The 17,042-nt window shown below is 31.2% G+C and overlaps 8 protein-coding genes and 1 non-coding gene across 9 annotated transcripts, besides 2 other annotated features; 3 read left to right on the top strand and 6 right to left on the bottom strand.

Annotated features, from left to right (window-relative positions):
* Window positions 1-12,117: part of a mobile genetic element that runs on past the window's edge.
* On the top strand, window positions 686-1,555 carry TVAGG3_0147600 (phage tail repeat-like family; the record flags this gene model as incomplete). The annotated part of the gene is made up of 1 exon (XM_051224522.1): window positions 686-1,555. One exon carries the CDS (start codon window positions 686-688, stop codon window positions 1,553-1,555), a length of 870 nt encoding a protein of 289 aa, XP_051109508.1.
* On the top strand, window positions 4,113-4,781 carry TVAGG3_0147590 (uncharacterized protein; the record flags this gene model as incomplete). Its single annotated transcript, XM_051224521.1, has 1 exon — window positions 4,113-4,781. The coding sequence occupies one exon, from the start codon at window positions 4,113-4,115 to the stop codon at window positions 4,779-4,781; it is 669 nt and encodes a 222-aa protein (XP_051109507.1).
* On the bottom strand, window positions 5,515-5,778 carry TVAGG3_0147580 (uncharacterized protein; the record flags this gene model as incomplete). The annotated part of the gene is made up of 1 exon (XM_051224520.1): window positions 5,515-5,778. The coding sequence occupies one exon, from the start codon at window positions 5,776-5,778 to the stop codon at window positions 5,515-5,517; it is 264 nt and encodes an 87-aa protein (XP_051109506.1).
* Window positions 5,999-7,300, bottom strand: TVAGG3_0147570 (integrase core domain containing protein family; the record flags this gene model as incomplete). The annotated part of the gene is made up of 1 exon (XM_051224519.1): window positions 5,999-7,300. The coding sequence occupies one exon, from the start codon at window positions 7,298-7,300 to the stop codon at window positions 5,999-6,001; it is 1,302 nt and encodes a 433-aa protein (XP_051109505.1).
* Window positions 7,403-10,879, bottom strand: TVAGG3_0147560 (DNA/RNA polymerases family; the record flags this gene model as incomplete). Its single annotated transcript, XM_051224518.1, has 1 exon — window positions 7,403-10,879. One exon carries the CDS (start codon window positions 10,877-10,879, stop codon window positions 7,403-7,405), a length of 3,477 nt encoding a protein of 1,158 aa, XP_051109504.1.
* Window positions 11,366-12,077, bottom strand: TVAGG3_0147550 (uncharacterized protein; the record flags this gene model as incomplete). Its single annotated transcript, XM_051224517.1, has 1 exon — window positions 11,366-12,077. A coding segment is annotated over one exon (712 nt), but the record flags the coding sequence as incomplete, so codon positions are not given.
* Window positions 12,118-12,361: 244 nt separating the features above from the next.
* Window positions 12,362-14,359, top strand: TVAGG3_0147530 (dynamin family; the record flags this gene model as incomplete). Its single annotated transcript, XM_001324858.1, has 1 exon — window positions 12,374-14,284. One exon carries the CDS (start codon window positions 12,374-12,376, stop codon window positions 14,282-14,284), a length of 1,911 nt encoding a protein of 636 aa, XP_001324893.1.
* A 92-nt stretch (window positions 14,360-14,451) lies between these two features.
* TVAGG3_0147520 lies at window positions 14,452-14,523 on the bottom strand. Its single transcript has one exon. It is a non-coding gene; the product is annotated as a tRNA-Glu (tRNA).
* A 152-nt stretch (window positions 14,524-14,675) lies between these two features.
* Window positions 14,676-15,666, bottom strand: TVAGG3_0147510 (acylglycerol lipase protein; the record flags this gene model as incomplete). Its single annotated transcript, XM_001324857.1, has 1 exon — window positions 14,720-15,631. One exon carries the CDS (start codon window positions 15,629-15,631, stop codon window positions 14,720-14,722), a length of 912 nt encoding a protein of 303 aa, XP_001324892.1.
* A 787-nt stretch (window positions 15,667-16,453) lies between these two features.
* Window positions 16,454-17,042: part of a mobile genetic element that runs on past the window's edge.

Here is a 17,042-nt window from a genome sequence, read left to right as displayed (position 1 = left end):
GATATAACATCAATTCCACCAGAAGAACAGAGATATTACGCATTAAATGCATTTCTAAAGTTTTGAAGATTGGAAGATTTAATTTAAATGAGGAATTCATAAAAGGTTTCCTAAATGACATAATGGAGAAAGCAGATAAGGAATATGTGGATAGGTGAGTTAAAGAAGAGGACAGATAAGGAATATGTGGATGAAAAAGATAATGAAATTAAAGAAATGGTTGAATGGTATCATGAATGGACTCAAAGATTTTAAAAACTAAAGCTGATACAGGATGGGTTTCAGGATGTTAGACCTTAAAGCGGATAAAACATATGTTAACGATGAGTTAGGGAAGAAGGCAAGATAAGGAATATGTGGATGAAAAAGATAATGAAATTAAAGAAATGTTGAATGGTATCATGAATGGACATCAAAGATTTTAAAAACTAAAGCTGATACAGGATGGGTTTCAGGATGTTTAGACCTTAAAGCGGATAAAACATATGTTAATGATGAGTTAGGAAGAAAGCAGATAAAAACATATGTTAACGAAATATACCAAAGTTTGATAGGAACAAAAAATATTGAAACTATTGTTGGCGACTTTTCTGTCAATGAAGAAAAATAAATATTTTAGATGGCAGTTTGTACACTCCTTAAAAAATGGTATACGTGGAAACTCATTCCGAAAAATAACAATGAAATGTATGTAAGTTATAAAAAGAATGATGGCACACAAGTTAAAGTTCCATTAGACAACAACTGCTACTTAAACTTATATGGAGACGAACAAAAGAAATATTTAAGAGTTTATGAAATGGCAGATATGACATTGCCTGACCCAGCTCCAGCACCATATTATTATGACTATGGAGATGATGTCAGAACACCACATGTAGATGAACAAAAGTTAACATTATATTTAGATTATTATAGATATAAAAGATATAATGCAATAGAAAAAACGAGAATAGTATATTATTATACAGATGACAGAAATAAATATTATAGTCAAGATTTTACCTACCCTGAAAACATAAGATTATATTATAAAAAATATTCTGACACAAACCAGAAGAAACCTGAAATAGTTACACTATATTTTAAGTTCAAAAGAGACAATCCTATAATATCTCATATGTTTGATTTAATGAACCCAGTAGGTTCTATTTATACATCTATGGATGCAAGAGGTCCTCAAGTAATGTTTGGTGTTGGTGCATGGGAACAAATAGTTGACAGGTTTTTGTATTGTGCAAACTCTTCAAAGGAAACAGGGGAAAGTAAAACGATTTCAGGTGAAAATTTACCTGCACATAGTCACTACATAGATTTAAGCACATCTCAAGCAGGTTGGCATAAGCATAGATATTGGGATTGGTCAGGAATGACAAAAGGTAAAGGATATGATGTTAAAGACGACGTTAAGTTTGCCATAAATTGTTACTGGAGTGACACTCAGGGAGAAGGAAACCATACACATTTCGTTTCAGGATATACACAAACAACGGGACAAAGTAAAGAATACATGCCACCATTTATGACTGTATTCGCATGGTATAGAGTTCAATGAACACACTTAACCCAAAGGGTTTAGGCTTACCGAATGAACTAAATATATTTTATGTCTGTAATTAATTAGGTAATGAAGTAATGGATGAACTACAGAAAAGAAGTTAAAAGCTTGGGGTCGTTTTGTACAAAAATATTGTGAGTAAATGATTTAGGTTATTCAATAATTAATTATTTTTGAAGAACTGAAGGGGTCACCAGGTCACCAGGTCACCAGGTCATTTCACTTCTCTGAAAAAATGAGACAACATGACATTTTGACAACATCATGGGTTATTCAATAATTAATTCTTTTTGAAGAACTGAAGGGGTCACCAGGTCACCAGGTCATTTCACTTCTCTGAAAAAATGAGACAACATGACATTTTGACAACATCATGGGTTATTCAATAATTAATTATTTTTGAAGAACTGAAGGGGTCACCAGGTCACCAGGTCACCAGGTCATTTCACTTCTCTGAAAAAATGAGACAACATGACATTTTGACAACATCATGGGTTATTCAATAATTAATTATTTTTGAAGAACTGAAGGGGTCACCAGGTCACCAGGTCACCAGGTCATTTCACTTCTCTGAAAAAATGAGACAACATGACATTTTGACAACATCATGGGTTATTCAATAATTAATTATTTTTGAAGAACTGAAGGGGTCACCAGGTCACCAGGTCATTTCACTTCTCTGAAAAAATGAGACAACATGACATTTTGACAACATCATGGGTTATTCAATAATTAATTATTTTTGAAGAACTGAAGGGGTCACCAGGTCACCAGGTCACCAGGTCATTTCACTTCTCTGAAAAAATGAGACAACATGACATTTTGACAACATCACAGAAAATTTGATGCAGTCCAAAAATAAAGTTAGTTTTAAAATTATTTTTATTTTTTTATTCCTATATAAATGACAGCAACAAACAACAACAGCAACTTTATCGTTTCTGATGAAAAAGTTATTGATTCATTAGTTGCGGAATTAGTTGTGGCAGAAACTAAAACCCTCAACGAAAGAATTGGTGAAAACAAGATTGATTTACATAACTACCTCAAACATGATGGAGGAAGAGGAAGGAAAACTGGTACAGCTTTATTAGTAAATAAAATTTCAAATTTAACGATTATAGATGTTGATATCAATAAATCATACAATGATGAACTTAAAGAAACAGTTAGAAAAGACATTTTATCAAAACTTTCGGATAAAGATGTTATCGTTAAAACCGCATCAGGAGGTCTTCACATTTATTGCAACACTAATTTCTTCTATGCAGTTTCGAACAGAATGATTAAATGTTATTCCTGCAATGATTATGATATTGACATAATGACTTCTATTGATGATTCAAAGCGTTCATTAGTGGTTATGGCTGAATCAAGAGTTCGCAAGAATGCATCAGAACCAATCAATACATACTCATTCATTCGTGGAAGTTATGATTCGACATTAACTAGAACAGTGAATGATATATTAAATGATTTGAATATTAAGGTAAGAGTTGAACAGAAGGCGGAAGAAATATAAGAGTATAATGAATTGAAAACAAAGATGTAAACATTGACGATAAAACTAGCTCAGAGCATAGTTGATGGCATCTGTGATTTTGAAGTACATAATGATGGTGGAAACATGAATTTAGAAAAAGAAATAACATTATTCACACTGTTTCAAGCTATTAATTCGTTACCTAATCATTTGATTAATGAAGCATACGATAACGTTTTAAACTTCTGCAATTTAACTGAAAATGCAAAAAGTAATTTTGAAAAAGCACGTAGTAGATATGCACATTTAATGACTTCTCCATTTGTTTTGGTGAAGATTCTAAAACTTTATCAAAAGGAATATTATGATGAATATGTTTTACCTTTATTACGTAAGCCAAAAATAACATTTGATATCAAACTTGATGACTCGTTTTTGATAACAGATATTAGACGCAAGGCTGAAAATCATCAGTATAAAAACAGTTTCTGAAGTAATTGAGGATTTATCACGTGTAATTCGTTTTGTAGATTGTGGAAACAAATATTTCATTCAGAAAGATTACAACATACACGACAAAATGAATCAAATATCATTCGTTCTTCAGTCAAACATGAAAGAGTCACTCAAAATGATTAAATTATTTAAAGAAGAAGGTAAAACCATAACAGCATGGGATGTACTACTAAATCAATTGTCTTCATTAACCGTTAAGGGTGTTTGCTTTAAATCTGATTCTCCAGATGTTTTCTCAACGTTCAGGGTTATAAATACAACATTCTTGAAAAAAGCCTGATTACTTCAAAAATTGAGATGTTTATGAATTTCATTAAAGAAGCCATTTGTGATAATAACGATGAAGTGTATAAATACCTTCTCGGCTGGATTGCATCAATGATTCAACATCCTGGAATCAAGAATGAAACAGCAATTATTTTGAAAGGACTTCAGGGAACAGGTAAAAACAGATTTACAGATATTATTTCTGAACTTCTCGCTGGTTATTCATGTAAAAATATTACTGAAATAAGTGAGCTAACGGGTAATTTCAACTCAGTAGTTGAGAATAAAATGTTTCTTGTACTTAATGAACTCAAGAATGTAGGTGAAGACAGACTCGCAAACTTCAACGCTTTGAAATCAATTATAACGGATAATGAGATTAGAATTAATGAAAAGAATCAACCCAGAAGAACTGCTCAGAATGTTGCAAACTTCATTTTCGTAACTAATAACGTTTACCCTGTCAAAATTGAAGTTGGAGACAGAAGATACGTAGTTTTAAGAGTTAATGGTAAATTCAAGGGTCAATTTGATTACTTCAAGAATTTAATGGATTCATGCACAAAGGAATTTTATGATAACCTTTTAACATATTTTATGCAATATGACCTTTCATCATTTAATGTACGAATCATTCCGATGACTGAAGCCAAACAAGATTTAATCGAGTTATCAACAAATCCTTTAGATGAATGGATAAATACACATTATGATGAATTATGTGCAGGTATGACGTGTAAAAATGCTCTATTCTGCAAACCATCAGACATGAAAGACAAAAACTTTCAAATGAGCATTAAGGATAAATGTGAAAGGAAACAAAGAAAAATAGATGGTAAACAAACATGGTATTATGTTTTGAAAGAAGAAATGAAAGGATTATATAAACAAATTGAACCAAACGATAATGAGGAATCATTTACTGACGATGAAATACCTGTGAATGAAGCTTTATAAAGTATGATTTGAATTTATTTTTGCATTAATCCTGTGATGTTGTCAAAATGTCATGTTGTCTCATTTTTTCAGAGAAGTGAAATGACCTGGTGACCTGGTGACCTGGTGACCCCTTCAGTTCTTCAAAAATAATTAATTATTGAATAACCCATGATGTTGTCAAAATGTCATGTTGTCTCATTTTTTCAGAGAAGTGAAATGACCTGGTGACCTGGTGACCTGGTGACCCCTTCAGTTCTTCAAAAATAATTAATTATTGAATAACCCATGATGTTGTCAAAATGTCATGTTGTCTCATTTTTTCAGAGAAGTGAAATGACCTGGTGACCTGGTGACCTGGTGACCCCTTCAGTTCTTCAAAAATAATTAATTATTGAATAACCCATGATGTTGTCAAAATGTCATGTTGTCTCATTTTTTCAGAGAAGTGAAATGACCTGGTGACCTGGTGACCTGGTGACCCCTTCAGTTCTTCAAAAATAATTAATTATTGAATAACCATGATGTTGTCAAAATGTCATGTTGTCTCAAACTTTAGAACGGCATAATTTAAATTTTTATTTTTATCATAAATGAATACCCCACAAGCTCAAAATTTACCACGAATCATAACAAGGGAGGAAATGATAAAAATGATGCAAGAACATGTTAAAAATAACAAACCACTAAAATTGAGAAAATGTGGTTATGCAGTAATGATGGAAAGAGAGATGTTGTCGAAGAGGAATAAAAATTAAATTTGGATAGAGTTTAAAAATTCATCTTTATTAAATTCATCTCTTCCAACCAATTTATTTATTCTATTAAATTCTTTTATTTTTGCTTCACTCAGTTTAATGATTGAACGGTAAGTTTCTAATTTTTCGATTATTTCTTTATCGTTTTCAACCCCACCGCATTGCGACTTCTTTTTGTAATAGCATATTTTTGATTTAATTCTGTTTAGTTTCTTTTTATATTCATTGTCTGGACTCTTGACTGCTTTGTTGTCACTCATTTCTTACGAAATAAAAAAAATTAAATATTATTTAAATATAATGGAGTAATAAAATAAATCGGAATTTCTATTAATTTATTGTCAACTTCAACTAATGCATTGCCGTTAATATATCTAACAAATTCAGCTATTGTGTCAAATCTTCGTCTTCTTTTTGTCATTGATTTATCAGTTTTTCCATAATCGAGATGAATTAAAACTTTATTTCCTTGTTTAAAATTCATGAGCCCCGAATTTGTTCACGTTTAACATCATTTAACTTTTCCATTTGCTTTCTAATATATTCCCATTCTTTTGAAATATCATTTTTCATTTCCACCGGTTTCATGTTTATAGTTCTATGCCATGTATTATTGTAATAATATACTAACTGCTGTATGATGGAGTCATGATTTCCATCCCAGTATATCTGACCGTTAACCCCTAACGCATCTCTAAGAGTTCTCATTACCGCATCAACTATTTTATTATGAAACGTATATGGAGAGGATGAAAAGTAAAAATTAATTTGTGGGAAATAATGAGCCATAGCTGCCTGAAATCCTTTATCACCATCACCCCTTATATTATCTACTCTTTCATGATCTAGTAAGTATTGTATAGCTCTTCTTGTTTCCTGTTCTGTTTTCCCTTTCACTGGAATGCAATATAAATATCTAGTGTTAATGTTAATGGCAAATAAATAAGTAACGTTTCCTTTTGAATATTCCAGATGATCGATTTCGTATGAATATGGATATGGTGCAAATGAGGGGCGACTAAATTTTTCCTTTAACGGTTGAATTTTTGGGTCAATTGGTTTATTTAATATCTTGAAACCCTTTTTAAAATCTTTTTGCTTCTTTAATGTTTGAAATGGATATAATAAAGTGAATGATGAAGGATTAACTGAAGGAGGAGGCGGTACTGTCGTTGGAGGTTTTGGTGTTGCAAGTGGTTTAATTTTATCTGCTTTGATTTTGGAATTCATTCCTCCTTTCATTAATTCTGGATGTATTCTATTCATTTGTTTTAAATATGCTGTATATAAAGGTTTGATATACTTTCCCGCTTCGAGTTTATGTTGAAGGATGAATTCCAAAAGTTGATCTTCATTTAAAAGTCGGGCTGAATATGGTTTAACTAATGAATCATAAATTAAAGCTTGTGCTTCATTTATGGTCTGAAGGACCTGGGCGTTTTGTTCCTTTTGTTTTTGCGGCTCGGGATTATATAATTTATATAATTCATCAATATCTTCTTCTGTTAATACTTTATTTTTGAAATCTTTTAACTGTTTAAGTTGTGATTTAGTTTTTCCCTTTATATATTCATTATTTTTAATTTTGTCTTTAATTTCAGAAATTATTTTATTATGATATTTCAAAATTTCATTTTTATAATATGGATAATAATATTCCATATCATCACCCGTTATATTATTATTATATTTTTGGAGATATGCTTTTAAATCATAATAATTAAGAAAATTTTGATTAAATACTAAATCATCAATTAAAATTTTTAAATCTGTGTTATTCATTTATATAAAAATAAAATCAATGTTTTAAGGGTGCCCACCTCTTTGAATCATAGTATCAAAACCATCATTAACGGTTCCTTTTGTCTCTTCTGTGGTATTTTATTAAATAAATGGCATACAACATCCATTTTCACAACATACAGCCTTAGTGTGTGCTCCTGTTAATGCAGTCTTACCAATTGTTAAGCGAGTCATTGACCCGTTTTTAAGTTGTAAATTAATATTTTGACCATCAAATATCAATTTATCATTTATTATATCCAAATAATTTTTAGGTGTTAATTGTTTATTTTGTCGTAAACTAACACCTTTCATTTTTTGTGCAATCTTTTTAAAATCACTTCCATCAATTGAACCATTGAATGATGTATAACACTTAGGACATAAAGCAACCATGTTATCGCCTTGTTTCTCAATTGCTAAACCCAATAACTTCTTCTCATGTGCTTTTTCTTCAGCTTTATTCTTTAATTTAGGTTTAAATTTCTCATCAAAACAGAAGAAATCAAAAGGTGCGAATTTGAAAATGTTTTTATCATAAAATTGTTTATCGGTAACAATTGCTTGAAATGCTTGAGTGTTAGGAAGATTTGGGTCGCCAGCGATTGCCCAATAAGATGAATCAGTATCACCTTCAATGAAATGAAAACGATTAACATCCATGCATTTATACATAAAATCATAAATGAAAACCAAATACCAGTATTTAGCATTATCTAAAGTGAAGAATGCCTCTTGTAAACATGTATCACATCTATAAAATCTATCTTTAAGCATCACTTGATATGTATCTTCACCTATTTCTCTTATGTTTTTAAACTTATTTGACATACATGCAACGCGTGACTTCTGTGCATTCATTATTTTAGTCTTTGCGTAATTTTGTGTATTCATTGCATCGTAACCATATGATCCATTAAGCGAAATCTTGCAAAATAAACTTTTTCCTTTATTTCCTTCTAATTCAGCCTTTTGTCTTTCGTTCATAAATTCTTTCGCAAATTCATTAAAGCAAGTGTTTTTCGTAAATGTTAAAATTGATTGAATATCATCAATGATAAAATGAAATCTGTCTATTAGATACCAAAGATAATAAGAAGAAAATGGTTGATATTGGTTGTATGTTGATGCTAACTGAGTTAATTTCCTCTGTTTCTGGTCAACCGGTAGATTGTTTGATTTCATGGAATTATACATAAAACTGCCAATTGTTTTTTCATCTGTGATAATATCTAAGTTTCTTATTATCGGTAAAAAGTTTATGTAATCATTAATGTATTTTTCATCAATGTGACCCTTTACTTCAGCCACGAATAAAGTATTTTTCTTCTTAATTATTCCCAGTGCTTTTGCTTTCTTTGTTGCTGTATCACAAATGATAACACCATTCAATCTTCCCGGCATATACATTTTATGGTCAGTATATTGAATGAAATCATGGGGATTAGATGAAAATGATGAAGGATATAATGAATTAAAATCAACACCAACGAAATGAGTCATAATGTTGGTGGTGTCCTCATTTGATACAGTTTTAGTTTCTGGATTATATGCAAGTTTATTAATGTGCGTGATTCCTTTAAGATTTACTCTATGTTGAACATTTGATAAACCACCAGTAATTCCATTACGGAGAATGTGATAAGCTTCAACTGAATCTAAAGTCATTGGTAAATTATTTTTTAATGCATAATTTCTTAAATTGATTCTTAAACGTTGAACATCTTCATCTTTATTTGATTTTACGACATTGCAATAACAACACATTAACTGACAATTTTCTTTGGTATGTGGTTTTTCATTATCTATTCTATCCAATGTTGGTTTATTTGCATATGTAAACGCTTTACCACACATTTTGCATTTAGATGAAAGGATTAAATCGTGATAGTATTGATAGTCATCCATTGAAACATTGTTTTTAGTATCCCTTTCTGCTTTTTTATCTTGTTTCTTATATGATTCAATTTTATATTTCCAATACTTTTTTGTTAATTCAAAACTTGATTCTATCTCTTCCTCAGGATATTTTTCATTAGGATTAAAGTCTTTATATGCTAAAGCGTAACGAATCATTGAAGCATTCGATGATAAAGAAAGATTATGAAGCATGTCAATTTTATAAACAAATGTTTCTTCAATAATTTTATCGATTGGGTCAATCATAATTTCAACATCTTTATTGCAATAATGAATAAAATATTCTAATCTATTCTTAAAGTTTTTAGCATCATTGAGATATATTTGATAATCTGAATCGGATATTGTTTCTTGTGTTAATGCTGAATAAAATGAATCTTGAGTGAATGGTTCCTTTTTATATAATTCATCTTCGTAATTCTCCCATGTGATGAATTGATAAGGGAAAAAGGATTTAACACGTGATTTATTGTTTCCGAAATCTTGAGTGAATTGGTCTAATGTTCCACCCGCTATATAATTTCTGATGTCAATAAATCTTAATTCATATGGACAGTTTGTTTTCTTTACTATGACTTGCTTAAATTGAGAAGAAGAACCCAGCATTGATTTTATCTTCCATTTTGCAGTATTTAAATCACGAAGAATTAAATTTAAATCAAACTTTCCCGAATTAAAACCAATGATATTCACTTTATTAAATTCTTCATCTAAAAGCTCTTTCATTGCTTCCTTTTGTTTCTCATTTAATGTATGAGACAAAGTCCCCGCCGTTTGGTCCGTTTGCGACTTCATTAATTCTTCATATTGTTCAATATTTGATTTAGCAACTAATGAACAGGTTGAAAATAAAAACTCAATCCAATCAGAAATAAAAGAATCACTCGAAGTTAAGCAAAAATTCCTCGTATATGTTTTATCGTTTAATTTAACCGTTGATGATACCATGAATGGTTTTAAGTAAGCGTTTAAAGTTGCACACTCAGAAAGTTGTAATTCTTCTTTAGTCTCTAATGTTTCGAAGTCAAAAGTAATATAATATCTTGTTGGTTTATAATATTCCTGCAAATTATGTGCTAATAGCCATTGATATATCTTCTGTTTCGTAATATGTGGTGCATATGGTTGTTGTGTGTTTTGCAATTGAACGTCTTGAATTAATCTTCCATTATTTTCTTTACATTTCTCACAATGTTTTAAAAATCTTCTTTGGTTTTTCCTTTCTGGATCATCACGGATAGAATATACTTCTTCTTTGCAAAAGGGGCAAACTTTATATCCTGTGAGTGCTTCAACGTCTGTTATTCTGTCAGCGTGAAGTTTTCCACATGGACTCTGTGTTAATAAAATATTTACTGTTTCAAATTCTGGATCTATCATTATTGATTCCACTAATGGAAAGTCTACCTTGTTAATGTCTACGTCTTCTGGTTGAGGATCACAATAATAGAAATCAATATTAACATTTAACATTCTTGCTAACCTCTCACTTTCTGATGAAATGTCAAATCCTTCATATGCATCTATGGCTTCATTTAAATAACTTCTACGAGTTTTAGGATTAACACCATCAGGAATGTTATAGAAGCGTTTAAATAACCTTCTACCTTCGGCTCTTATTTGATTATCATTCATTTTAGCTGTTCCATTTTTGTTCATTTATGTAAGAATAAAAATAAAGTTTATTTTTTTTAAAGTCCGAGACTCAGAGAGTCCAGGGCTAAAGTCCATAAAATGAATTAAGAACACATAAATTTTTATCATCTGCGACGTGACGAATACATTTTAATTTACTCAAGAATGCGTACCCTGATACATTAAATCTAATTCCTGTCTTATTTAATTTCACAACTTTGAAAAGGAATGTATGAATAGCTATAAAATGATGAGATGATGTTTATGTGGTTGCTTCCATTTTTTCTGAAATAAATGAATAAATATAATGCTTATACGTTTTCATATCTTTTATATTCTTAATAACGAATGGTATAGACCTTTCCACTTCGTCTTCCTTCGGTGCTGTTCTTTCATATGAAACATTATTGGTATCTTCAATAATGAAACCACAATCACACAAAATTTTATAGGTTCCAATGGTTTCTTTTGATATTTTATCTAATAAATCAAAAACTTTATCAACACCTGTGCATTTATTTAAATAATAATTTGTGTAAATATCATGGTCTTCTTTCTTAATCGTATTTGTTGCATATGTTACATTTTTCAGTGCTTTTTTGAATTTCTCAGAATCTAAAGGTGGTGAAAGTGATATACATGGATAATCTCCATCGTCAATAAATTGTAACTTATGTTTATGAATAAATTTTGTGCCTTCTTCTGAAAGTGTTTCGTCAATATCACCATCTAATAAATTTTTAGTAGATTCCAAAAAGTAATTTTTATATCTTTCCTCATGTGATTTTTGAACTTCTGATTCTGAAGCTGGGATATTCATTAAACCCTCTACTTCATTCTCAGCATTTCTTAATTCCTTAATTTTTTCATCTATTTCATTTCTTAATTGTTCCAATTTCTCAATCTCATCGTTATAATATTCATCTTGTTTAATTTTTTCTTCAAAATATTCAGGAGGTGTTTCAAGGCTCTCTGAGCCCAGGTCCTCTGGACCATAAAGAGGAATATTCTCCTGTTTTTCAACTTTTTTGGGATATAAATATCTCATTATAGCCTTTTTAGTAATTGGTCCGTTATATTTAAATTCATTCAACAATCTGGAAAACTCTTTCACATTCTGCATATATGTTGGATAAGAACCGTCTCCAAAATTTTCTAAAATATTTTCTAATTCTGAATTAGTGAACTTTAAAGATTTCAATGAATTAGTTGTTATACTCATTTTCTTACGAATTAAAAAAATAAAAAAATAAATTTAATTTTAAAATGATTTATAAATATATTTTAATGCATCGTCTATATATAGATGTAACAAAAAAAGTCACAAAACCCATCCTATCCTACTACTGACAATTGATGGAAGAAAGTTTGCCTATCTCGTTTTTCAAAAATAACTAAATAGAAATATTCTTTAATCAATATCAGAGCTATTTTTAACATCAATAGAAACGGCTGCAATCCCCGATGAAGAGCCGACTCGTCACTTTTATATATTTTGACATAATTCAATTAAAAAAAATGGAGGATTTAATTCCTATTATTAACAGTCTCCAAGATGTTTTTTCCACAGTTGGCTCCGATGTCATATCGCTTCCACAAATAGCTGTTGTTGGTAGCCAAAGTTCAGGTAAATCCTCAGTTTTAGAGGCTGTCGTAGGACGTGATTTCTTGCCACGTGGTTCTGGCATTGTCACACGTCGTCCTCTTATTTTACAGCTTGTCCATCTTGACAAGGCTCCAGAAAAAGGAAAGCCACAAGAGTATGGAGAATTTGCTCATAAGCCAGGCGAGATTTTCACAGATTTCAACAAAATAAACGACGAAATTATCAAAGAAACAGATAGAGTTACTGGTTCAGGAAGAAATGTTTCCAAAGATCCAATCAGATTAAAACTTTGGTCGGCAAATGTTCTCAACCTTACATTAGTCGATTTACCTGGTCTTGTTAAAGTTGCTATTGATGGACAACCAGCATCGATTGTCCAAGATATCCATGACATGGTTAAATCTTTCGTTGACAAACCTGAATGCTTAATTCTCGCAGTTACTCCAGCAAATGCAGATATCGCAAACTCAGATGCATTGAGACTTGCTAGAGAAGTCGATCCAAAGGGTGATAGAACAATTGGTGTCATAACAAAGATTGATATCATGGACAAAGGAACAAATGCAAGAGAAGTCCTTGAAAATCGCATATACCCACTCAAGCTCGGTTACATCGGGGTTGTTAACAGATCTCAACAAGCAATTAATACAAAAATGCCAATGGAAAAAGCAAGGCAATTAGAAAGAGAGTTCTTCGAAAATCATCGTGACTACTCAGACCTTGCGGATCACTGCGGTACTAAGTATCTTACAACTGTCCTTAATAGATTACTTATGGACCACATCAGGACATCAATGCCTGCTTTACGCCATAAGATCCAGACAATGCTTGAGGACAAGCTTAAAGAGCTTGAAGGCTATGGTTCTGATCCAACCCATAATAATGCAACATTAAACGCCTTCATATTGGATGTTATTTCGAAATACCTCGAAATATTCAATAACTATCTCAATGGAAGAGGTTGTGATGGAAAAGAAGCTAAAAATGCTCATGGCGGTCGTATCGCAACTTTATTCGCTGATAAATTCAATACGAAGATTGATTCACTCCCAGGTCTGAATGGAGTCGAGATCAAGAGCCTCTACAATCAAATCAAGAACCATACAGGAATTGCTGTTCCTATCTTTACTCCAAATGACGCTTACGATCACATCTGCGCTCATATTATTGACCAATTTAAAGAACCTTCTCTTGCAGCCATTGACGATGTCGTTGAAATTCTCTTTGATCTCCACACCGAAGTCAAATTTATGGAATTAGACAGATTCAACGTTCTCGATGGCGCCATCAGAGCAGTTGTCGATGATTGCATCAGAAGATGCATCCCAGAATGCAGGCAATTCATTAACGACCTCATTGATGCTGAAAGATCATTTATTAACAACAAGAGACCAGATTTCAGAGGAAATGAGAGATTGTTCGCTCATAAGGCAAAGAATTTAAGAGAAAGACCTCTTCCTGTAAGGCCTCCGATCTTAGATCCATGTTCAATTTCAACACTCTTCGGAAGCTCAAAGAATTACACTCAGCACCAAGGAGAAGAACTCAGAGAACTACAGGTCTCTGCCCAAGACTACTTTAACATCATCAGTGAACAAATTAAAGATGTCATTCCAAAAACAATCATCCACTTGATCGTTCAGAAGTCATCCGACATGCTCAGACCAGCAATGATTAAGGATGTCTTCAACGCAGCCGACAGTTTGCAACTCGTTCAAGAAGATCCTTCAATTACAAAGAAGAGAATTTCATGCCGCCAGATTGTTGATGCTCTCCAAAGAGCTCAACAGATCCTCCTCGACGTCAGAATTGCCAAGTTTTAATTCAAGGAAGATTCAATCTTGAAATGTTAATTTTACCTTTTAATAATCATACTATAAAAATTTATTTCTATTTGATCTATGCTATTTATGTTTTCATAAAATTCTTTTACAGTTAGGCTTTTTTATCATAAGTTGCCGGAGCAACTGAAAAAAAAAATTAAAATTTTTTCCGATACGGGGAATCGAACCCCGATCCTGTGGATGAAAACCACATATCCTAACCGCTGAACGATATCGGATTTACATAATTTAAATTCCAATTCTATTAATAAATGAAAATCTTAAAATTCATTATTGAAATAAATGTAATAATAACTAAACAAGACATCTGCAAGCGATTATTTGGCAATAAGATCACTTCTTCTAATTGTTTTGTAAAAGAATAAAAATATTAAAAATTAAATTCATTTTTTTAGATATACTACATAAGCCGGATTACTGTGCAGGATTTATATATTTATTGATGAACTCGAATATATCATCAATGACCTGCTTCCTGCATTTGCATTTCAAGAGAACATGTGATCCAATTTCGTATGATTTGTAAGAGAATGGAGCATCAGGTGAAGCATTAATAACTTTCTGCATCCAATCAATGTTTTGTTCTGGATGAACTAAAATATCTTTCTTTCCCTGAAGGAATAATGTTGGAACATCCTTGGGGAACTTATCAGGATTGGCATTTACGTATATCTTTTCGTTTTCAACAGATGTAAATAATCTAGGTGTCAAGAAAGAATATCTGTACTCGTCTTGAAGGTGCATGTTCCTCCAGCTCTCTTCTTCATATTCGCAGACTGAAGCAACACCACTTTCTATTCTCATTGTTGAGAAGCATTTCGAAATCAACTTAACAGCGTTTCTTGTAAACCATCCTACTGGTTTTTGTGGGCATTGTGAAATCCATGGGCATTCGACAATCATTGCTTTAATATTGTCTCTGACAAAATCTGGATGATTCATAGCTAAAGAAACAACAGTGAGTCCTCCCATGGAGTGGCCGTGAAGAATTACTGGTAAGTTTGGATATTTTTCTTTTGCAAGTTGAATAACCTTTTGTGTTTCCTCGACAATTTCAGGGATTTGGCAAGAAACTCTATCGCCTGGAGATCTTCCGTGACCAATATGATCACAAGCGAATGCAACACCTCCCATACTATTAACAATTGGATAGAAATCATGCTTAAATGTTAGAGAAACACCTAATCCATGAACGAAAACATAAATAAGGCGCGGTTCGCCTTGTACATCTTCATAGGACTGTCCAATCAAATTAAGATTGCCTACTTTCACTTCGAAATCTTTTCCATAGTATTTGCATCCCCAGTTAGCTTCGTGAGATTCCATTGTTTGAAATAAAATTATAATTGAAATGTTTTGAAATGGTAATACATGATGTTGTATAGTTTATTATTAGCATATAATTGAGAATTAAATTAGTTATCGAAATCATCATTATTGAAATTTCAATTTCGATTGAATAGTCTCAAATTTTGTATTATCAAAGGTGACATGAAAAATATAATACCTAATAAATAATACAAGGATTCAACAAATAAAAGCAGATTATTGAATGTTGGCAAAAATGAATTGATTCGTGATCGTTAAGGGAGGCTTCCGACCAGAAAGCTCTCTCAATTTTTTGTGATGTTTACACCAAAAGTGAGATTCGTTAAGCGTTTTTCTCGTTGAATATTGAGTTTCCCGGATTTTGAGTTATTCATAAAGCTCCTCTATATTTTTTGAAGAATCATTTGGGTAGAATACTTATCGAAAATTATATTTATTATAATTTTGGTCGATAAAAATAAGCGGATTCAAAACTGGCAAAAACCCTTTCGGCAATTTGTGGACGATTCCGAACCCCCTCATTTTTGAAATTTAATAAGAAAAATAGAATCTTTATTAAATATAGATTTTAAAAAACTTGGTTATAAATTACGAAATTTTCTCACTTGGGCCAAAAAGTGACAGTTTGGTCGGAAGCCACCCTTAAATATATTAAACAAGAAAATTTAAGTTAGTACTCGCAAATAATTCTAATTTTATAATATTTTCGGAAAATGGAGAACAACTAATTAATCGTAAAATATTTTTAGAATTACAGGCATTCTTGGCAATAAATATTAAAATTTATTACGAAACATTATTATTAACAACATCATTTCGAAAAGGTACATTCACTATTTTTGACAAAATTTTAAATTTTCATGGAGTTGTAAATCTTATAATAACTAGATGAATAAGGAATGAATCCCAGTATAATGTGCATCATTATATTAAACACTATATGTAAGGCTAATGATTCTATTAACACTTATGAAGATCTATAGTATTTGAGCAGATAAATTTGATAATTTCCAAAACTCTTATATTTCAAAATTAAAGTGTGCGAATGCATTTAAATGAGAGCAAAAAGAGATTGATGCTGTTAAAACTAGGTGTTAATTTGCAATTATTTCGCATCACAAGAACTACCCAGTAAATTCGGCTATCTTTCTTTGCAATTATTCTCCATTATACCTATAATATAATGGTTAGGGTTTGAAGAAAAGTTACTAGAGAATTATTGACTTTTGAAGAAATCATTAATTTATGAGTTCCAAATTGCTAAGCATGACGAAAGATCATTAAATTTGCTACAATTAAATACACTTATTGCAGAATTAAGATTTTTGAAATTAAAAGTTTGAAATATTGCCTTTTTGAATAAAAATTTAAATTTTATTATATAATCATGATAATATCTTATAGAAAT

Source organism: Trichomonas vaginalis, chromosome IV (genome assembly GCF_026262505.1).
Source record: "Trichomonas vaginalis G3 chromosome IV, whole genome shotgun sequence".
NCBI classification, from domain to species: domain Eukaryota; phylum Parabasalia; order Trichomonadida; family Trichomonadidae; genus Trichomonas; species Trichomonas vaginalis.
The sequence above is the reverse complement of the archived record's forward strand: the minus strand, read 5'-3'. Positions and strand labels throughout refer to the sequence as shown.